This window comes from Carcharhinus amblyrhynchos, chromosome 12 (genome assembly GCF_965287045.1).
Source record: "Carcharhinus amblyrhynchos chromosome 12, sCarAmb.v2.hapA, whole genome shotgun sequence".
In the NCBI taxonomy this organism is placed as follows: Eukaryota; Metazoa; Chordata; class Chondrichthyes; order Carcharhiniformes; family Carcharhinidae; genus Carcharhinus; species Carcharhinus amblyrhynchos.
The window spans coordinates 9,970,335-9,994,904 of NC_137335.1; the positions used below are offsets into that span (position 1 = coordinate 9,970,335).

A 24,570-nucleotide genomic window follows, 5' to 3' on the forward strand; every position below is an offset into this window, starting at 1 on the left:
GAGTCAGTTGGCATGCAAATTCTTTGAACAGGAACCAGATGTCATATGTGAAAATAAATGTTTCAATTGAAAGCTATTAAAGCTCATTAGTCTGACTTGTAAATTTAAGTCAAGCCACACCAGCTAAAGCTGGTTAGATTGACTTAAATCAATTAGATTGACTTAAGTCAAACCAATAATCAGTGCCTTGCACTATACTGTATCTTGAGATGTTTTCTTACATGAAGGATTCTATATAAATAAATTATTTTGATTAGGAAAGGGAAGTTAAAATATAATGAGAGTATGTGGTAACAATATAATACTAGGAAGCAGAGGTAGTTTTAAGTAATTTATGTTTGTATTGCTGCTTGTGACAAATAAGGTATAGGTTTAAGTGGGTTTAATTTAGTGTTTCTGTGTAGGAAAAAGTAAATCTCCAGTTAGATTAACTTTAAACAATGTGTTTGCATGTATGGAAGGCTTTGGTTTCAGTTCAATCTGCTTCTATTGTGCTGAGAGAGTTTATGACAGGTAAGAGAAACAAGAGCTTGGGGAAAGAATGAGATGTTGCTTAGCAACCGGAGGCCACTTTTGGGGAACAATCTTGTAATTGTTGTGTTTAACTGGAAAAAACACAACTGGAGCTTTGCATTGAGAGAGGGAACAGCTGATCTCATTTGATTATTATTGTCACAGGTATTGTCATACAGTGAAAAGTATTGTTTCTTGTGCCCTATACAGACAAAAACATACTGTACATAGAGATTTGAGGGGAGAAGGAAAAGAGAGGGTGCAGAATATAGTGTCGCAGTTTTAGATAGGATGAAGAGAAAGATCAGCTTAATATATAACAGGTCCTTTCAAAAGTCTGATGGCAGCAGGGAAGAAGCTGTTCTTGAGTCAGTTGATACATGTTCTCAGACTTTTGTATCTTTTTTCTGACTGAAGAAGGCGAAAGGCAGAATGTCCGGGGTTGGTGGGATCCTTGATTATGCTGGTTGTTTTTCCGAGGCAGCGGGAAGTGTAGATGGAGTCCATGAATGGGAGGTTGGTTTGCGTGATGGACCGGGCTACGTTCATTTTGTAGTTTCTTTGTAGTTTCTTTGTAGTTTCTTGCAGTCTTGGTTAGGGCAGGAGCCATACCAAGCTGTGATACATCCAAAGAGGATATTTTCTATGATGTACCTGTAAAAATTGGTGATAGTCGTAGTGGGCATGCCGAATTTTCACGTGTGCAGTTTTCCTTTCTCATAAACTACTAACATTGGGAGGGATGCCATAAGCATGCATTATAAAAGCAAAGTGGACATTATTACAATTCTCTTGTTTCGATTAAATAAAGCATTCTTTCAAAATGATAGACCAATTCAAATTGTAATAAATTGTTTTATTTTTAGTCCCTATATTTTCCATCACTGGTTTGGACACAACATAATGGAGAACTTATTTTTTTCTTGATATAATTAGAGCAGTTACAGTATATACTGAAACTTCTGATGAAGAAACAAACTCAATTAGGAATGATTGTGGCTTAATGCATGTCTTCACTAGCAATAGCAGCTCATATAAAAGAAAATGCTTACAATATTTAGATATAATTGCACTGTAAATGCAACATTAAGAATATCCTACAGTTCCATACATTACATTCACTCCACTTTATTCTATTCAAAAACTGAAATATAGTAAATATTCAGTAATTCTCTGCAGCAAACAGCAGTACTCAGTATTAATAATTAATTAGCCACCCTATTTAAAGTGTAGGTCTGTGCATGACTGAAGGCAGAGATCTCACAACAGGAGTGAAATAATTTGGTTTCAGATCCCTGTTCCTGCTTATTTCTGTTCAGCTACTTATACTGAAGCAAGTTTGTGTCTATGAGAACATGTTTCTGAGACTGAGATGACCACCTGTGGTTAAATAACCTACCACAACTCTACCTCAGCATAAGAGTGCAATAGTTAACACATTTCTGAGAGAAGGATGGAACAGAAAACTGACCAAAAGTGTTCTCAAGTGCTGAGCCAATGAATATTAAGTTGTATGCCCAAATCCCCATCTTTCAAGAAGTAGGAACATAGGAACATGAGTTGGCCATTCAGCCTTCGAGCCTGCTCCGCTATTCAATATGATCATGGCTGATCGGACGCTTTAATGCCTTTTGCTCACACTATCCCCATAACCCTTTACATTATTGTTAATCAGAAATCTAGCAATCTCCATCTTAAACAGCTGTATAGGGCATTGGTGAGGCCACAGCTGGAGTACTGTGTGCAGTTTTGGTCGCCGCACTTACGCAAGGATGTTTTGGCCTTGGAGGGAGTGCAGAGGAGGTTTACTAGGCTGATACCGGAGTTGAGGGGGTTGAGCTATGAGGAGAGGCTGGATAAACTAGGCTTGTATTCGTTAGAGTTTAGAAGAATGAGGGGAGATCTCATTGAGACGTATAAGATGATGAATGGGATGGATAGGATAGAGGTGGAGAGACTCTTCCCGCTCAGAAAGGACAGTAGGACTAGGGGGCACAGCCTCAAGATAAAGGGGGGGCGGTTTAGAACAGAGTTGAGGAGGAACTTCTTCACTCAAAGGGTGGTGAATCTCTGGAATTCTCTGCCCGTTGAAGTGGTGGAGGCTGCCTCGCTAAATATTTTTAAGACGCGGGTTGATGGGTTTTTGATAAGCGAGGGGATTAAGGGTTACGGGGAGAGGGCGGGAATGTGGAACTGAGCCACGACAGATCAGCCATGATCTTATTGAATGGCGGGGCAGGCTTGAAGGGCTAGATGGCCTACTCCTGCTCCTATTTCTTATGTTCTTATGTAAACATACTCAGTGACTGAGCTTCCACAGCCCTCTCGGGTGGAGAATTCCAAAGATTCAAAACCCTCTTTGTAAAGAAAATTCTTCTCATCTCATTTTTAAGCTGCTTCCTCCTTATTTTGAAATTGTGCCTCCTGGTTCTGAACTCCCCAGTCAAGGGAAAAGTCTTACCTGCAATGCTGTGTTTATTCCTTCTGGTATTTTGTTGGTTTCAATGAGATCACCTCTCATTATTTGAAACTTGAGAGAATACAGATCTAGTTTGCCCTATCTCTCTTCATAAGAGAGTCCTGCCATCCCTGGAACAGGTCTGATGAATCTTCATTGTACTCCCTCTATAATATCCTTTCTGAGGTAAGGGGACCAAAACTGCACACACTACCCCAGGTGTAGTCTAACCAAGCTTCTAAAAAAATTGAAGCAAGATTTCAGTACTCTAGTACTCAAATCCGCTTGTGTTAAAGGCTAACTGGCAATAACAGCTCACATAAAAGAAAATGTTTACAATATTTAAATATAATTGCATTGTAAATGCAACATTAAGAACATCCTATAGTTTCATACATTACATTTATTCCAATTTATTCTAACCAAGCTTCTAAACAATTGAAGCAAGATTTCAGTACTCTTGTACTCAAATCCTCTTGTGATAAAGGCCAACATTCCACTGGACTTCATAGTAGCTTGCTCACCTGCTTGTTAGCCTTCAGTGACTTATGGAAACCAGGCCCTTTTGGATATCTACACTCCCTCATTTCTTACCATTTCAGAAATACTCTGAATATCTGTTCCTTCTACCAAAGTGGATTACCTCACATTTTTGCGGATTACATTGCATCTGTCATGTTATTGCCCAAGTCCTCCTCTGTCCGCTTTACATCTTCCAGACAACACACATTCCCACCTAGCTTTGTACCATCTGTGAACTTGGAAATATTTTTTCATAAGGAGAGAACATGGCAGTTCTTAAACTGCTGGTACCATTAAAATGTTATACCAAGTATTGTCAAGGTCAAATAACTTGGGAGGTAAGGTTACACAGGCAGTGAGAGTATCTGCTCGAGTTACCCTGGGACATAGCAAAGACCAATTTTTCAGTACCTTTTCCCTTTTTTCACAGAGGATTAACTGGTGTCTGCGATGAAGACATTCGCATGTGGCATGTACGAAGAATGAGCTAGGTGGTCTAAAAGCACAGTTATATCTCCCTGAGCCAATTTTGCACACCTTGTCATGAATGCAGCACTGGCACTGACCTGCCAGCAGGTTGCCTGCTTGCTCTTTCGATCATTGAAGGGTGACATGAAAAAACCTGCTGCCCTCAAAGACATGATCCATTAAAAAAAAATTAGACTTAGATTGAACAAAGAATAAAATCTTTCTTATCCATCTTACATCAAAGTGATATTACACTGAATTTGTTCAAATTTACAACACCTATTTCACCTATTAAGATCTGAATGGCAAATTTGCAAGGCTGCAAACCTGATGCAAGATCCCAGTTAACACAAGTATTGCTTAGGGAATCAGGCACAATGAACCAATTTTCCAGTGGTTTAAGATAAGCTGGAATAAAGGTTTCATTTAAACATATAATAAAAGCATTATACTGCTGATGCTGGAAATCTGAAATAAAAACAGGAAATGCTGGAAAAACCCAGCAGGTCTGGTAGCATGTATGGAGCAAGAAACAGAAGCCGGGATTTTCTGCCCCCCTCGCAGCATGTTTTCCGGCAGCAGAGGCAGTTTGCCATTGGCTACTGGCAGTATCTTCTGCTCCCACCAAGGTGTTTCATATGACTTGCTTGCCCTGCCACCAGGGAACCTGCCACAGGAAGTCACCTTTGGCAGGACCAGAAGATGTTGCCAGTGGGAAAGGTAGGAAATTCCTGCCCAGAGTGAACGTTTCAAATTCGTAGGACACTCTTTCAGAGCTGAGGACCAATAAAAGTGAGATGGATTTTGTACTGTTGAAGTGAAAGTTGGGGTGGGGGAGCACAGTAGAAAGTCAGGGATAGAACAAAGGACAAAGCAGCACTTTGGCCCTCCAAGCCTGCTCCAGTCACGTTGTCCTATCTACATAGTTGGGAGTTCAGGAGAGATTTGCAGATAGCATAACTAAGTTAGAGTCAATTTCAGCTATTGTTTACCTCCTAATAACTTGGAAGGAGTATAATTGCCCTTTTACCAATAAACATAAAAATGCACATCATACTTCACAAGTTAAGGTCTGTTAATGAGATCACATGCTCAGAAACTTACTGCATGGGTTGAAAATTGGATCACCCACCCTTCGGGCTTTGAACTTGATGTTGATTTCAGCAGCTTGCAAAGTGCCTATATATGAAATAATGTTCCTGTTGTGGGAGTAGGATTTGTCATTTTAATTCTCTGACCCAGTCACCCTTTGAGTTCAAAAGCAAAATTCTGCAGATGTTGTAAACCTGTCATAAAAGCAGTAAAATGCTGCAAATATTTAGCAGGTCTGGCAGCAGCTGTGCAGAGAAAACAGTGTTAAAGTTTCCAGTCTGTTTGACTCTTCCAATCATAGGTCACAGACTTAAAACAGAGGGGGCGATTTTACCATCGCGTTGTGCCCGTCTTCAAGCTCGACGCAGTGGTAAATTCTGGCGTAAAGCTCTTAGCATGGTTGGTGCTGGTTTTCACAACCGGTACCATTTTACGAGGGCCAGATTTCCGGCACAGTCAGCCTCTCCAGAAATGGGAAGGAGGCAGATTAATATATGGAAATGTATTATAATGCTGTTTTACATCTGCTTAGCGAGCCTAGCGACCAATCGTCCGGGCACACTACCCTTTATGACCTCGCTGGAAAAAGTTTGTGCCAGCAAGTAATATACATGCTCCCCATAAAAGGGGAATCGTCGTCCTGGCCTCGCTGGTGGAACTGGAGGCCATTGAGGTCTCCCGGGGACGCCGAGGGCAGTGGGAGATTTGCTCTTTGGGCAGTGCCAGATGGGCAGTGCCACCCTGGCATCTGGGCAATGCCCACCAAGCAGTGCCAGGGAGTGGGGCTGGGAGGTGGGGCCAGTGGGGGGGAGAGGGTTGCAGTGGAGACAGATCCAGTAGGGGACGGGGTCAGTGGGGATGGGGCAAGTGAGGGAGGGGCTAATGGGGACAGGGGGCCTGCTGTCACTCTGCAGCTATTCTGTGGGGAGGGCGGTGGGTCTGCAATCGATGGGAGAGGGTGGTTTGCAAATTGATTTGGGCAGCGGGTGAAGGTCAGCGGGGACCACATCTCAGGCTATGGGCCCCCATGATTGTGGGGAGGGAAGCTGCTTCAGGCAACCTGCACGAGCAGGGGCCTGACAGCTTTCTCTTTTCTGCCAGCCCCCTGTTACTGCTAATGTGTATGTGCAGCATCAGAGGCCTGCACATGTGCACTACCTCCCTCTGCAGGGTTTTAGGGCATGTTAAGCTGTGCCCACAGGCTTCTGCAGCAAGCAACAGGCTTGCTGATATTTTCGCAGGCAGAGTGCGTGGGGAGTGGGCCTGAAAACATGCCCTAAAGATAGATCTGAAACTCTCAGTTTCAAGTCTGCCCAGCACGTTGAAAAAAAAGGTAAAATTGTCCCCAGAAGCTCTGTTCTCTCTTCACAGATGCTGCCAGACCTGCTGAGTATTTCCACTATTTCTGTTACTATTTTTCACTCTGCCCTCTCTGTTCTCAGCTTCCTATACTATTCTACTGAAGCTGAAAGGAAGCTCAAGGGACATTGACAATCTTTGATCAGAAGACCATACAATTCAGAAAATTTGGACACAAGGTCTTGGTAGTGATTTTTTTGTTGCCATTTTCACCTCCTCTAGAAATATCTTTGTTTCTTTACTTGCCCCTTTTGCATCATTAGCTTTGCATCATTCGCCCTTTTACAAGTTAATTATTCTAGTCATCACCCAATCACACTTTTTCTTTCTTGCCCCACCCTCCCCTCGCTCCCTCCATTCCTTCCCCACTTCCTTCCTGCCCCTTCCTCTCCTTTCCCCTCCCACTTTCCCTCTCCTTTTCATGCCCCCTTCCCCTTTCCCTCCCCCTTCCTCTCACCCTCCTCCTTTCCCCTCCCCTCTTCTTTCCCTCTCCCCATCCCCCTTCTCCCTTCCCCTCTTCCTGTCTTCCTTCCCCTTCCTCCCCATCCCTTTCCTCTCACCCTCCCCACTTCCTCCCTCCCTCCCTCCTGCTTCCCCACTTCCTCCCCTTTTGCCATCCCTGCCTCCCCCTTCCTCCCTTCCCTGTATCTGTTCTTGCTGAAAACCGTTTTTTGTTAAGTTTGTTTATTTGACTGACATTAACATTGCCATGAAATTATTTGAAAATCCCCTAGTTGCCACACTCTGGTGCCTGAGGAAGCATTTAGCATGGACAATGCACTTAACCAGCGTGTCTTTCAACTGTGTGTGGAAACCGGAGCATTGGGAGGAAACCCATGGAGACATGGGGAGAATGTGCAAACTCTGCACAAACGGTGACCCAAGCCAGGAATCGAACCCAGGTCTCTGGTGGCAGTAGTGCTAACCACAGTGCCACTGTGCCGCCCTGTTCCATACTTACCTTTTTTCTAATTCTGATGTAAAGTTACTGACCTGAAATGTGAACTTTGTTTCTTGTTTGCATAGGTGCTATCAGACTGTTGAGAATTTCTGGCAGTTTCTATTTTCTTTTAAGATTTTTAGCATCCACAGTCGTTTGCTTTTGTGCTCAGTATCCTCTACTTTTTAACTTTGTGCTCTTTCTTAGAGGATGAGAAAATTAGATGAATGAATATTTCAATGGCTGTAAAGTGCTTTGTGATGCAATTAGATGGTGCTAGACACTACTTAATTGCAAGTTCTTTCTTTAAAATATAAGTGTTTACATTAGCCAATTACTAGTTTTGGCATCATTATGTGTTAAGCTTTGGAATGTGATATCTTGACATACTTCACTTCTGAGCTGGCATGCCTGGGAAAAGATTTTTAATTGGATGAGTATTATTACTTGGAATTTAAAAATCCTGTGAATAAATATATATAGCAATTCCTCAGCAGACAGAAATATATTAAAACTAAACAGGACATCTTGTGATTTCTCTACCATCTCCCCACTGCAGGTGAGACGCTCAGTCACTGTACCTGCTTATTTTGCTCTGACATTGAGAATATTTTCAATCTTTGTGTTGACGTAAAAGGAACCCAAATGCTTATAGCAGCACTCTTGCCTCTGGAAAATTGAAATGTGATTCTTCCAAATGAATACTGACTGAGCATGTTATATAATGATAAAGGTGTCCTTTTGACTCATGAGAATCATATTACTCTTGCTATTAATAACTGTGATGTCATATAATTCTGCTAACAGGGCTGTTCCTTGTTTCCACACAATTTTAGTCTCAGCTATTAGTTACATAATCTTAATGTCATCTTTCCAAAATTATTTATCAATTACCTGTGGGTCATCAGGAAGCACTTCAGTCAGCATTTCATGTTGGAAAATTCAATGAAACACTCAAGTTATTACTTTAAAAAAAGAACATCAGGGTAAGAATTGGCAGAGTCTAATATGTGATCCAGAAATATCCCAACAGGCAGGCAAGTTACATATCCAGTGTTTTCCTGTGGTTGTAATTCTGCATCTGCTCAATGAGCAGATTACAGCTTAACAAAATATTTCTCAGCATTTCATCTGGGGAATTGAGATTAAATTGTCAAAAAGCACTCCCTCATTAGTAAATTGCAACCTATCAGACGACAATCCAGAATTTGCTGGTGCCATGGACTAGTTGGGACAAAAAGGATATTGAGACTTTAGGTTTTGCCTTTTATGCAGTTTGCATTTGGAAACTTGACTATTACATAGAACATACTGCATAGAAAGAGACCATTTGGTCTATTCTAGTGTTAGTGTACTACACTAGTCTTCACCCATCCCTCTTTATCTAACCCTATCAGAATATATTTCTGTGAACTATAGATGGCACCAGCTTAACTTTCTATAGGTATGAAGGGTTTCCAAGAATAGCTTGCACCTCTTTTCAGTTCATACTGGAATTATAATGTGGAAGATTGATCAGATTGATGTGATATGATGACTTGCCCATTTGGTCTCATAAGTCAGTGTATTAACCAGGGCCAGATTTTCACTTCTGCTAGATGCTCCAAGACTTGAAAGAAAAATAATAAAGCAAAAAACAGCCCTCACACCACTTCACACTCCCCGACACACACCCATTCCCCATGGCTCAACATGCCACCTCATACCCCTCCAAGGCCCATCATACCCTCTATGTCAACCTATAACCCTCCACCAGTCCCTCATGGTCTTTTATACCCCTATGTCCCTTTTATTCACCATATGTCAACTTAGTGCCAACTCATATCAACCCATGTTCCTCACCCATCACCCTTTGCTCTTATAAACTCCATGCCAATTCACCCAAAATTCACCATGAGCAGATTTTAGGAGCTATGTTGAAATGTAATAACATTAGGTGTTAAGTATCTGTAGTTGTAAAAAAAAAGCTTATTGATTAACAGCCCATTCAGTACATTTAAACCATTCAACTATTTAGTCAATTACAAAAGCAAATATTTCATTCAAATACTTAATCCCTTATGAAAATACACATTTATATTCATAGTCCCAAATTAAAGACTTTACAACCACTTGGAGCTGGCAATCAAACAATGACCTGACAAGCACCCCACTATCATAAGTCATGCAGTACAAATCTTATAATGATACCTCTCAGGTTTACATCAATAGTCGGAGTAAAAGTGCAAGAACTTTTTTTTTAAATTGCAAAATTTCGCAAATAAATTGCAGGACTGGAGATTTAAATTTCTTGAAAGCTGGGGAAGTCTACAGAACTTTCCCACTTTTTATGCTTGCTCATGTCTATCCAAACAATCCCAAAAGGGCACTTTTCCTTTTCCAGAGGTCACCTTACCTATCCAAAAGCAGTACCTAGACTTATTCAAAAGATGTCCCTGGACCAATCCAAAAGGGTGCCTTAACTCTCCAAATAGCTCCAGTAGTTTTAGAGCTTTTTTGCTTCTCATACTAAACATGTTGAAAAGTCATTTTGGCAGCTGTTTCAAGTTTCCCATTGGGATTTGCACAGTTTGGCATGTACACTCAGCCATGCCATAATGGGGCATAGGCCACTCACTAAATTAGAGCAGTGGAATGAGGCTCTTAATTGAACATTAATTACACACTTACAGGGCCACATGTTGATGGTCAATACAATGGTTCCCTTTAAATAATGGTGGGGGTGGACAAGGTTAAAGCTTGAATTTACATCCTGCCTCCTGTTTCCCTGCCCAGGGATGTCCCATAAAATTCAGCCAATACACTAAAGGCATTGCATTCTCTGAATTAATTCTTTGAAGTAATTATTTCTTTGAAGTAACAAACATAATGACATAACCCACTGAATTCTTGGACAGTAGCTCTGCCCCCTCCCCCCATTTCAAACAAGCTGCTAAATGAAACCACCATTTCAAATGACAGTTTCTAAGCCCTTTTGGAGAACCTTCTGCCACAAACAGCCGTACGTTTGTCATTATAGTCATTTTTATCTCTTTTGGATACAGGCTGCTTGGTTAACCACTGCAGCTGTGAAACTCCTCCTCCAAGCTGATCCAACTTTTATATTCTCAAAGCACACCTTGCTTTCATTAGAGCAGGTGGCAGAAGGCTAACTCAGTTAATACAAGAAAAACAGAAACAAATATTCCCAGGTCAGAAAGAGAACAAAACTTGGGCAGATTTGTGTCACCCGTCACTCACTCGGTGATGTTTTTGCCTCTGATTCAGTAGATTGTGTGTTCTAGTTCACTCCAAAATTTGAGTAAAATCTAGGCTGACACTCTAGTGCTGTGGGAGTGCTGCGCAGTTGGAGGTGCCATTATTCAGAGGTGTTCTTAAACCGAGGCCCTGTCTGTGCTCTCAGGTACGTTATTTATAAGAACAGGGGAGTTATCCCCAGTATCCAGGTCAATATTTATCTCTCAATCAATATCAGAAGTAAAAGATTACCTGATCATCATTGCATTGCTGTTTTAGGAGCTGCTTGTGTACAAACTGACTGCTAAATTTTCTACATTATAACAGTGGATACACTAAAAAAGGACTTAACTGGTTCTGAGGTGCCTTAAGACATTTTGAGGTTGTAAAAGGCACAACGCAGGTACAAGTCTCTCTTCTTTGTTAACGGGGATTGAACTGCATTCAAAAACATGCACAATTGTACCTGAAATAATCACAAGACTGTATTCTCTGCTAGACTATCTCTATTCTGCAAACTGATCACATCCTACAAGCCAATTTTCTGCTATTTTGCTGGAGATTCTAGTTAGTTCTGATTCTATTCTAGCTGGTGCCCACCATGTTCTGATTTTTGCTCCTATTCTGATAAATGATCTCTGCTTTGCTACGGTCCACTTGGTTTTCATGTACATCAATTACATTTCGCTTCACTTGTCCTTTAGATCCCCTCTGTCATCGTCTGCTGAACTGGGTCAGAATGACCTTTTGAGCACTGATTATTGTTCGAAATCACATGTTTTTCAGTGCCTTTCAGCAATTCTTCAGATCGTTTATCCTATGGATTTACTCTTCAATCCCCCAGACTCCCTGGACTTCAGTGCTCTTGTTCCCTACATTTCACTAACAGTTCCTCCTTCTAATGCTGGTCCAGTGCATGCAGTATCAATACCATTAGAGAGCATGAAGTTCTGGAAATGAATGCAAGTAAAGGCTGTGCCATTATTGGAAACCAGAACTTCTGGCATTCAATGTGTTCTAAAGCTTTGTCATAATTTCTCAATCATAGTCTGAGTAGTCGTGGAACGCATATGGCGCTCCTCCAACCATCTGGAGTGTGCATCTACCATGATTGAAAACATAGAATTCATAAAGGGCCCTGCAAAGTTCACAAGCAAATGTACCTATGGCCTGCCAGGCCACTCCCATGGATGTAGGGACAGTGATGGAGGGAGTTATTGATTTTCCTGGCACAGGTCACATTGCTTTACCAAGTCTGTGATGTCAGAGTCAAGATCAGGCCACCAGCATAATTCCTAAGCAGCATTTTCATTCAGTCTGGGTTGAGCAACTGGCTTAAAAGCCCCCACAGACCACTTCTCATTCAGCGAAATAAGGAAGCACATAATCCACAAAGCCCACGATTACCCATTCTCTTCATTGCCATTATAACAGTGACAAATGGTGCAAAGGTATTTAAGCTACCTTGATCAAGTTACACTGTAAGGTTCCTCCACACAATTGAGATACCTTTAATTGTCACTGTATACATTCAATGTGAGACACACAGCTCCAAGGGATTCCACTCAAACTATGATTGAAAGATCTTAGACTTGCAGAATTGTGTATGTGCATCCCACTCGCAGTCTGTGCATGTGCAAAAGCTCTGAGTTCCATAATGAGTTGAAATTTCAACCTCCATTCCCCAAGTTAAGGTAAATTTGACTTTTATAATAGGTTCAAGAAAACAGACTCTTGGGCTGCCACTGGGAGGTTGCCTGCATTTAGCTGGTGGCCTCCCCACATGGTTAGGGGTTGACCCGCCGTCTGCAATATGTAAAGGTCTAATAAAATAGCCTTAAAGGACCTTTGCATATTCAAATTGGTTACCTGCCTCCGTGGGGCAGGAAGCCAGTCTGATTGATCAGAAAGAAAAAAAGAGTAAAATGAGGAAATAGAATACTGGTCCGAACTGGTCTTGTATACTTTAAAATAGGACACCAGGAAAATGTGGAAATAAGAATACTGGTCCAAATTATTTTTTCCTCCTTCCTACCATTGCAAAATTGCTAACCAGCAGGACATGATCGGGGACCCAGTCTGCCACAACTCCCCACTATTTCACCAGTACTCTCTGCTTTGTTCCTGACTTGTTTGGGCTGATATAATCCCCCCCATTGTGTTGTGGCCAAACGGGCCATCTAAAATAGTGTTTTGTAAAGCACTCTGGGACAATTGGGCAAGAAACTAAATTGACAGGCTGCAGTTTAAAGACAGAGACAAACCGCCTGCAACCCTGATGAGTGAATAAACAGGAAATGGGTCATCTCCAGGATGAAAGAGACTTTCTGGTCACGCTGGGTTGAGTACCAGACATAAGGGCACTGTGAATCCTTATTTGGGGGGGAGGTATGTGACATATGTGCCTCCAGCACCTATAGACATGGCTGTTGGGGACATACCCAGAGATTGGTGTGGTAGCACCTGATTGGACTCTTATTGATCGGGGGATCAAGTCCTGATCAATTGATTGGCAATGGCCAAAAGGGGCGTGAAACCAAACAGGGCATAAAGGGTGCTGTGCAACCAGGAATCTCTTTCTCTCTCTGACCCCACGACCGAACTATAACAATGGCGAACATCGCCAGCACAAGGAGAGCCACCACACCCGAGAAGGAAGGAAGAAAGACCAGGGCCAGAATGTCAGACCAGACCAAAGGACCAGACTACGCAGACGACTACCGAGACCGACGTATAGATAAAGGCCAATATCTGCTTGGGTACTTGCCAGTCATGCAAGGCTAAGCCAAGGTCATGTATTGGACTTGAATTCTAGTATTTTCTGTAAGATAAGGTCGGGTGGGTGATTATTGATTGTGTGAGTTTAAATAAATATTGTTTGTACTAACAAGACGTCTACTCGTAGTTATTTGTCCACCGTATAAGGGTTAAAACAGACTGTGCGGCAGGCAACAGCGTTAGTATGATACTGACTAGCAGCACTGTGAGTTAGTGGCAGCCTTTCTCCTCACTAGGAGTCATGAAGAGTTTCCACATCTTTGGACTGTAAATATGTTTTCTGCAGATGAAAACAGCCCACAAAGTAGCTGAATGCTGGCCAGTACAGCGTTTTTCTGGGACCAGGTGCAGACAGATTATCTATCCAGCTGGCACAAAGTCAGTACAAATAGTACCGAGAACATAAACAGCCTCTCCCCTTCCACAATGCAAATCTGAGGAATGGAGATATGAATTATGAGTTTTTGTCAGCCTAGGTTAACAAAACAATATTTTTATTACTATTTCTATTTTGTAAAGTACTCCCTTAGATTCTCTTTATTTGTCAGTAAACATGATTCACCAAGTCAAAGTAGGGGGAGGTGACAATACGGAAACAAATAGGATACAGAATTAGTGGAATCCATTGTTAAATCCTGAAAGGTTGTGCTGAAACTGTGCAGTACTCCTGAATAGGTGTAACAGCAATACAGTGTATAGTTTTGATCACTGTCAGATAATGGGCTAACCTGGAATTATCATTGTGCAGTGGAGAGCAGCAAGGTAGGAATGAGCTGAATGGCTTTCCTCAATTATAATTATCTTGATGTGGAGATGCCAACGTTGGACGGGGTGGGCACAGTAAGAAGTCCCATAACACCAGATTAAAGTCCAACAGGTTTATTTGGAATCACGAGCTTTCGGAGTACTGCTCCTTCATCAGGTGGGTGGAGTTACTCAACTCACCCGATGAAGGAGCAGCACTTCAAAAGTTTGTGATTCCAAAATAAATCTGTTGAACTTTAACCTGGTGTTGTGAGACTTCTTACTATAATTATCTTGTAATTCTATGAACAAGACTGAGCTTTGACATTAGACGAAAGACACAAACTTTCATATCTCCATTCCTCAGATGAGCAGAAAAAGATAAATTGGATCATAAAGTCTTCCTCCACAGCTACCATGGTTAAACACAATTTCCCATCTCTGTCTGGCATTCCCCCAACCCAAACCCACACAAGCCTTGCAAACTCCTAAGGGAAGACAAAGGACCAGTATTCTAGAGGGATGAATTTAAGTTTATGGCCTGAATTTTCGCTCCTGAGTTGGGAGCACAGAGTCCAGACAATTCCCAGTTTCACAAGTTGGCCCGGAAAAAGTGCCTTGAAGGTTTGGATTTTCAGTCCCAGGGGTATGGTTGAAAATGGAAGTCATGGTGGGCAACCCAGGAATAGTTCAAAAGTTGTCAGGTGCGGTGGTGGGCTGGGTGAAAGTCTGGCCTCGGTGCTGCGGCATCTTGTTGAATATATGAAATAAATAAAACATAGAACAGCTCCCTAGTCCTAATCTGTGGTGCCATCTTACCCCCAATACTGTCCAGATGCCCCATCCATGACAACCTATGCCTCTCTGCCTACATCCAATGACCCTTCATACCCTCTGATGAACTATGCCCTCCACCCACTCCACCATGGATCCTCATAGACCCATTACCAACCTCAGGCCAACCCACGCCCTCAAGCCACCACCCTTAGCAACACTATACCACTCACCCAATATCCAGCATGGGCAGGCCTCAGGACCCATGCTGAGATTAAATAAAGTTCTTAATTGTGTAGCGAATTCACTGTTAAAAAAGAACTCTACTTGATTAAACCTCATCCACTACATTTTTTCAAATTATTAATGCTTATAACAACAAGCATTTGTATTTATATCTTATTTCAAAGATCTTATAAGCACTTGGAACTGACAGGCAGCCCTCCGTGATAATAGGTTATGGATTCAGCCATGCAGCACTAATCCCACAATGTTAACCCTCAGTTTATGACACACAGAGTGAAAAGCAAACACTGATTGTTTTTAAAACTGTAAACAGTTTTTCAAATATTTAAAGGGCAAGGAGATTTAAATACCTTGAGTTATGTTAGAGAGTCAGTGATAGGAAAACTGCCCGAAAGACAACATCAGTGTATATTCAGTCAAATATGAGCTAATCTCAGATGTTCTATACAAACTTATAAATGAGTTCACATTTGATTATTTTAGGGAAATTATTTGAGACAATTACCAAGTGTATTGATAAATGGAATGTAGTGAAATGATTTCTTTGAACTTTGATAAAGCATTGAATAAATTGCAACATGGGAGACTTTTACTAAGATGCCTGGTCACAAACTGCTTTTTATTTAGACAAGATCATGGCAGAGAATAGTAGAAAATATAGTGGTGAGGCATTTTATTACTGCACTACTCTGATCCTGTCCACCCCCCATTCCCATTGAAAAGGTCACTGGCTGGTGCTTTCACATCTGCTGCATATAAGTAATGGGAGACAATGCAATGGCCCCAGCAGACTTTCCTCCCTTCAACTTCATCTTACAGTTACTTACCATGGGAAGTTGGCGTATGCCTTGGGAAGCAGTATAATGGTCTTGAAATTCAGATTGGGAATAGTGGATCTTGTCGTAGCTTCTTCTCCCTTCATTCTATCCTCACTTAGCTTCTTGTGGTCACCTCAGGCTCTGCCAAAGTCCACGAGGATGCAAACTTTCTGATCTTTGGGATGCACCTAATGCCCTTAACTGTCCATCTGTCTCTTGCGGTGCTGTCATGGTAGTCCTGCTACAGAATGGTTGTGTCTTTGTAGCCAGGCAATGGTGGTCTGTCACTTGATGGTGAGAAAATTGCCTGGGCCCACCAGGCATGAGTGATACAATCGGCAATGGGTAGGTCTTCCCCTGTTCTATCATTTCAAGTCCAAAGCGGATGACTTGACATTTGCCTACACTGAAATCCATTTGCCATGGATTTACCCATTCGCTTAATCCATCAATACCTCTTACAATTTCATGCTTCCACCTACACTTTTCATAATATCTCTCTTTGGGTTATTTGGACATGTAGCTTTCTGTCCCACCATCTAAATTGTGAATAGTTGAGACCCCAAAATTGGTCAGTACAGGATACCACTAGAAACATCCAGATTGTTAGAATGTTTGCCCATTATCCTTACTCTTCTCTTCAGTCACTCAATCCATTTCCTAACAATTTCAATCATTTGTCTTCAATTCCATAGGACTCTACTTTATATCCTAAGAAGAAACTTTATCAGTTGCCTCTGGAAGTCCATAAAAATAATATTCTTAGACAATCTCTGGTCTACTTCTGTAGCTACCTCTTCAGAAAATTAAATCAGCTTCATCAGGCATGACCTATCCTTTACTAATCCATTTAGGTGTTCCTGAGCTGAAAAATTTCAAGCTGTTTAACAACCCTACCATTAATTACAGATTCTAGTAATTTCCCAAAAAATAGATGTTGGGGTAACTGGTCTATAATTGTCTGGCTTGTGTCTCTCATCTCTATTAAACGGAGCATGATAGTCTAAAGGTATAATTCGTCAATCAAAAGAACATCGAAAGATTGAGTTACAGCATCTCTAATATCCTTGCATACTTCCTTTCAAACACTTCAAATCCTAGGATGGGAACTATCTGGCCTGTTGCTGTTATTGCTCTTTGGGGCCATGATTTTCTTCACTGTTGTTATTTTGTTTATCTTAATATTGGGTGAGCCCCTGCCCTGATTCAATATTAGATTTCTTAAGGTTTCTAGCAAGTCAAACTCTTCCTCTATTGTAACTACTGATACAACGTCCATTCAACATGTCCATTATTTCTTTATTTTCACTGATAATATCACTGTTACTAGTTGATTTTGACATCCCTTGCAAGTTTATATTCATAAGACCATTGCAGCTTCAAATTGACTTTGTCATCCATGTTAATCTTAAAACCTGTGTGGACTGGTTACGCCAAAGAAGGAGTAAAGAAGTATTGTATTATAATCCATTTTTTCAAGTTTAATAAATATCTTTTCTTGTTGTTAAAACAAGAATTATCAATCCTGTGACTCTGTTTCTCTGTGTTTCATATAATAAAAGTAAAAGTTATCTTTTAAGCCAATGTTCCATTCTTCCTGTCAAGTTATAACAGTGCTATCTTCCATTGGCTGCCACAGCTGCTTCTAGCTGGTCACTGACACACTATTTTGAAGATTTGCAAGAATTTTAACTGGGATGAGATGATTTAACTAAGCTCAGAGGTTTCGTAAACTAAGGCCATTTATTAAAAATTGAAGAGGGAATTAAACATAATTATTAAGGAATAAGAAAGTATTGAAAGATTATTTCCACTGATGGGTGAATTGGTGACAAAGATTTATTGAATTAAGAGCTAGTGCCGGAAGCATAAGGGGGAACCTACTACATTTTTTTAAAAAATAGATTGTTAAAATATGAAATAGATGAGTATAAATGACTAATGGGTCAACTGTGGCATTTAAGAGGGACGATCTTGACAATGTTGCATATAATTTTTGTCCCTTCAAATGGTGACTGATAATATGCAGGTTAATGTGGGCTTCTGGACTCAGGGTTGAAGTCGAATTGTTCTGAGTTCTTTCCCAAAGAGGCCTTGAGTTTTTGGTTCTTCTATGTCTGTCCCTTCAATACAGTATAGCAGAAGACATGTGGGACCGATGAGATCCGAGAGCAAGTGATCACACCACAAGATGAAGTCCTCTCTCGGGCATAATCATCGAGCAACCATATAATACAATTCTAGGGGGACCTAGAAATGCAACTCCTCCTGTACCTAGTTTTCCTTATCAGTAACTACCTTTTGTTCCTAAAAAAGTCTGAAGTCTCTTGATGATGTCAGAAATGCCACTACATAACAATATAGTTGCTAAGTACTCTCTAATTACAATGTTTCAGGCATTCCGAATGTGTGGAATCAGAATTCACCTGCCCATCATTTTCATATATTCAAAGCTACAAAAACATTCAAGGAGGTAAAATATTGAAGGACTCAGAAAAAGAGTATGTAAATAGGATTCATATAAATAACTCATATATAGAGTCAGCATTTGCACATGCACGATGGATCAATGTTTTTCCTTCAGTATCAAAATTTCTGATTTTATAAAGGCACTGAATGGGGATCTGGGTAGTAGCATTTTTAAGGAGCAATCTGTGATTATGTGGTAGTAGTGACTGAAACTGAAACTGAAACAAAAATGTGGGTAGCATAAGTGGTTAAAAGCAAGCAGAAAATCCCAGTCATCACAGTTCAATAGCAGAATGAAAAAGACAAATGATTTAATAATGTAAATCACATTTTAATAGAATCATAGAATTGTTACAGTACAGTGAGAGGCCAATTGGCCCATCATGTCTACTTTCTTGATGAGAAAATCAGAGGATAACTACCCAATAAATGGAATAGGTTTTGTGGGCTGAATAATATTTACACAATGCTGTTATCAACATAAAATATGATTCGCCTAATTTTCTTGTATTGAAAGGAGAGAACAACAAAAAAGAAGTTCACAGGCCTCAATTAACATACACAATAGCAACTAGTCTCCCAGGTGTGTGTGTGTAAGAAAGAAATAGAAGAAGTTGGAAGTTAAGAGAGACAAGAAATGGATATGAAGAAATCTTTATGTGTTTTTTGAACTACGTTTAAAAAATGGGAGATACTGCAACTAAAGTGAATAATATTTAACATTCTTGTTTATTTGTTCAGCTTCTGCACACAAAAAAAATCACTCTCACTTGATGAAGGGGAAATGCTCCGAAAGTTCATGCTACCAAATAAACCTATTGGACTTTAACCTGGTGTTGTGAGACTACTTACTGTACAAATAAATTGGACAGAAGCAATACAGCAAAAACATGCGCATCATGACACCCTAATTTTCGGTCCAAGTTTGATTACAAAATTGCCAAATTATATGTTGCTTTGAGCTGTTGCATCAAATAACAGAGCATTGTAAAGGCAAAAGTCTAATTCCATCCTTACTGATAGTGTCAACAGATGTCCTTTTCCATATTGGTGCATGGTCCAGCCACAGTATAAGAAAAATCAGATCTGTTTGTGGCTAAGATCAGGAATGGAACATAAAGAGATACACTGCATGGCCCAATTCGATAAATGCTATTTAGTGATAAGCTTACACAGACTTTTGCTACAGACTGAAACAACTTACTATTATAGAGATTGACCAATGTCCTTGGTTGCATCTAAATGAACAATACTGCTCTATAAATAACAAAATTATATTTTGTAACAAGAAAGCATGAGGTAGAAAGTGCCATTCTGAAACTGCACTTTTCCTAAAGGAATATATCACAGAAATAATTCCAGGGAAATAAATTAGATATAGTTTTAGAATTACTGAATGTATCTGAATGTAAAACTAAAATGTGGATCAAACGCCAGCGCAAAATAGTCAGGTAGGAAGGTGCCAGTTCGTTTCAGAATCTAGTGGTTTACCTCAGTAGGATCTGCTTTTTTGTATCACTTCGCTCAACAAATAAGCTTCAAAACACAAAACTGCATTCTCAAGACTTAACTGAAAATGTTTGACTTTGGTCTGCAAACCAAACTCCTCTCAATTTTCACCTCTTTTAGGTTACTCTCAACATCATGAGGCTTTTGTAGAAGACACATCAGTGGAGGACAAGTCCTTGTAAGGAAGGACTGTAAAAATGTTCATCTCTCTCAAGAACTACATTGTGACACTCTTAGTGAGATAGACAGTGAGCCACAAGTTTTCATGTGGTGAAGTACCCAGCATGAGCTGGCAGCAGCAGAAAACGGCAAAAATATCACAGTAGAGTGTTGACCAGAAGGAGAGGCTGTCTACCAGCTCTGCTATAGACGACAGAGATGAAGACTTCAAGGGCCTAACCATGAGGGAATACGAAAGAACCACCACTGGTTGACAGTGTGGCTATTTACAGTCTGTAATATCATCTCCCAGGATATCATGACTCTACAGTTTACACTAGGAAGTCAGGACATTTCCAGTATTGTTGCAACTGAATGAGGCATTGATGTTTACCCTGTAGTACTAGTGGAAGCTCAAAAACCTATGATTGAAGACTCTGAGGGGGATTCTCCATCCTCCCAACTGCGTATTTCTCAGCGGCGGGAGGTGACATGGATTCCCTGGTTCTGCTATTGTCAATGGGATTTCCCATTGATGTCACCCTACACCGCCATGCAATTCGCAAGAGCAGGTGTGCTGCCAGCAGGACAGGAGAATTCCACTTGCATGAACAGCTGGAGAATTCCCTCCCCATGTATCCCAAGTAGGAAACTAATGGATTCACTTAAGAGGGACTTGAAAGAAATCCCCCATCTTGTGCAACGCTCTAATAGTTTTGAAAAATTGTGACTAAAGCATGCACTGTTTCCACTATTTGGGAAAATCATAAGATTCGAGAAATGTGTCTATCCCTATTTCATTTTCTCTATTCTTTTTCAAAATTATATAAAATCTAGTCAGCTTCTCCATTCCACTTATTTTAGTTGTCTTCATATCTTGATCCTCAACCTCCATTGTGAAGACTAATACAACAAACATTTAGCAAATCTCCCATTTCTTGTTCTTCAATTACAACACCCACATCTGTTTTTAGGTCATTATTCTTATCCACCCTTTTTCTGTCAATATACTTAAAAATCTTTAATGCTGGCATTAATATTCCTTGCAAATTTTTTTGTGTTCCATTTTTGCTTTTCATGTTACTTTCTTGTGTTCTTTTGCTGTTCTGTACATCACTCCATGTCTACAAAATCTCTACTGAATGATTATTTTCCTTATGAATATTAGAAGAAAGCAATGAACAACATGTCTGAGTCTCCCTTGAATAGAGTGGTGGAGATAAAAATCCTGGAGTAATTTAAGAATCAATTAAATGCTGGAATTAGATGTTTTAGAGTCACTCCAGCTCAATGAATTAAGAACAGCTAAATTAAATTTAATGTAAATTATTGTGTCTCTTATATCTTGACTCTTGTATCTGTCAAATCTAATAATATCATTATCTCCCAAAGTCTAATGAATCTAAGGATAAAATACTTCCATATTTTATTTTGCTTTTGTCAGATTTTCACTCTTTGAACTGTAAAAAAGTCTTTTAATTTGAATGTAATATTTTCCAGTGTCTCAATGCTTCACAAGTTATTAATTTCAAATACTCCTGAAAATGGTCATGAGCTATCTTACTTCTTTACCCAAAACAACTGGATTGTAGATTGTAATTTTTATCCTATCCCACAGCCTATGGGACTAACATCTTTTAAAATCTGTTACATACCTGTATTTACTGTGGGCATCACTGGGGAAGAAGTGTTAATAGATGAATCTAAAGTATATCTGGCATCATTTTTATCAGACATCAGCTGACTGCCTTCATTTGGTAAACTGTATGTCGCGGGTAGCTCCAGTACACTGTTTGTCTCTGATAGGTTACTTGATAAAACTTCATTTGACATAATCCTGTGGGAGGAGAATGAAGAGTTAATTCATAAACACCCAAGCACACAATATGCAACACAATGCAAGGCACATTTATAAACCATAACAACACTGCTTTTAAAAAGAACAAACACTTGCTTAAGATATAATTACTCAGAGTTCTGAATTAGAAGGTAGTGGGTACAAGTTCCAATCGAGACGTGAGCACAAAATCTAGGCTGACACTCCAGTGCAGAACTGAGGGAATACTACTCTGTCAGAGGTGCTGTCCTTCAAATAAGAATATTAAACTCAGGTCATGTCTGCTCTCTCAGCTGGATATAAAATATTTCATGGTACTATTTTGAAAATAAGTCTGGGAGTGCTCCCGATTCCTGGCCAATCATTATGCCTCAAGAAAGATTATGGGAGCTTGCTGTGCACAAATTGGTTGCCACATTTCCCACATTAAAACATTGACCACACATTTGAAATACTTAAATGGCTGTGACCCCCTTAATAAATGTACATCATTCTTCTTAATTTAATCTAAAGTGCTTTGGAACATCCTGAAGCGATGTATAAATAAAAGTTTTTTCTTCTAATTACTTTGCCAATTTATATTTTCCTCATCCTCAGGTTTATGTGGAGGATTTCCAGTAGAAACGTGGACCTAAAAATTTATAGCGGCAAAACAGTATCACCGACATGTGATGAAAAGAATGACAACAGGAAGCAAGTTTTGTAGACAGGAAATGCATGCAGATGCCATATTAGTAGATATTAGGACAAAAAAAGACTTGGTCAAAGAGCATTTAAAGGAAAGAGAAGTATAGAGGTAGAGAAGTTTAAAAGGAATTCCAGATTCATGGGCAGGATTTTATGGCCTCGCTCGTCCTGAAACCATAAAATCCCACCCGAGGTCAACGGATCTTCCCAGTGTCCGCCTCTCACGTGCTCTGATTCCTGTGGCAGTCTGGACTGTAAATTTCCAGCCCATGGGGCACAAATGGTAGAGCAAATTAAATTGAGAGTGTGCAAAGGCATGAATTGGAGGAGTGCACTTTTTCAGCAGATCGTACGCTGGCGGAGGTTCCAGAGATAGGAAGGGGTGAGATCATAGAAGGAATTGAAAAAAGGATAGGGATTTTAAAATTAAGACAACTGAAACTGCTCAACTGAAAATCAATGTGGGTCAATAAGAACAGGGTGAATGAAACTTGATGCAAATTAGCATACAAGCAGAGTTTTGGATGAGCTTAGGTTTATGGAGGATGGGAGTTTGACCAGGCTATTGCAATAGGCAAGTCTAGAGATAACAAAGGCAAGAATGAATGTTTCAGCACCACTTGGGTTTAGGCAGGGGTAGAGTTAGACAACATTATGTAGATGGAAAGATGCAATCTTCGTCCTCTGACAATGATGCATAGACTACACTAGCCCTACCTATGAGGTTATTCTATGAGATATCTTGTGACCACTTCGTTTGTCTTGGTATTTTCTCAAATTAGTTAAAAAATGCCTCCATATCCTTTTCTTCAAATTTTGGAAGTGCCTATGCAAATTTAAACATCCCCCATTGAGTTCAGGTTTAGAACTACTTCTTTCCTCAATCTACTCTAGTGTTTCTGCTTTAAGTTTCAACATTTTAAACTGAAAGTCTCTCTCTTTCCCCTTTACTCTTTCTGCCATTGTCCAAGTCTATCTGAAAATTTCTCTCTTTGTCTCTTTCCTTTACCTTTCTTTTTGATTCTCCTGCATATCATTTCTACTTCTTTTTCTTTTTCCTGCAATTCTAATCATTTCATCTGTAATTGAATTTCTGTTCATTCGATTTCCTCACTTTTGGGAGAACTTGGTCTATCTGACAATTCTTGTATATTTAAATGCTTTGCTATTCTTTCAATTACCTCAGCTTTCTTAGTCCCTGTAGGAAACCCTAATTACAACATGTTTGCCAGTTTCATCAATTTAGCTTTAGGTACACTTTTCAACCTTTCCAAATTTATATTGTCTACGCCCAAACAAGTTTTATCCATTACAACAGCTATGTTACAGTCACCTTACTCACATGCTCCCTCAAATTGGTTCATCACCTTCTTTACTATGTCAGATAAAAGTCATAAATTTCCCTACACCCAAAGAATTACACTTTTCAAAATCCTGCCACAGAGCCCCCAAGTTTGTTAAGAACCTTGCTTATGTTAAATGTGAGGCCATCCCAAAACCCAGAAGGATAACTTGGAACACCAGTTCTTAGTGGTGTATATTTTCGATTTTGTATAATGTGAAAAAAGATACGCTGCAAACCAGGGAGAAGCAGTCCAGTTGTTTTGTGATCAATTAATAAAGGATATTAATTTAAATAAAACATACAAGACGGACTATAATTCACTACAACAGTCCACTTAACTACTCTGATAGCTATTCACACACAGCATCTCATAAAGTTACCCCTTGTTCCCAACTACCTCCTTTTCATGAATACTGGGAAATGCCCCTTCATCTCAAACAACATCCAATATTATATAATGCAATATAATATAAGGGCAGATATTTACCACCCACAGTTTATTTATCCACATTTGGAAAAGATTTCTTGCTGCTTTTTAAAAATTAGTCATTATAATTTACAAGTAGGGGCAATCACAGACCATTTCATGATGCAATTTCTGTAAAAGGCAGAGGT

At 40.0% G+C, this 24,570-nt stretch overlaps 1 protein-coding gene across 1 annotated transcript in view; it reads right to left on the minus strand.

Annotated features, from left to right (window-relative positions):
- Window positions 1-24,570, minus strand: part of LOC145350778 (uncharacterized) — an 83,484-nt gene that overhangs the window by 45,972 nt on the left and 12,942 nt on the right. The window contains exon 2 of the mRNA XM_080200063.1: window positions 21,742-21,923. Within this exon, the coding sequence (XP_080056189.1) occupies window positions 21,742-21,919 (178 nt within the window). The 5' untranslated portion in view covers window positions 21,920-21,923. The remainder of the gene's footprint in view (window positions 1-21,741; window positions 21,924-24,570) is intronic.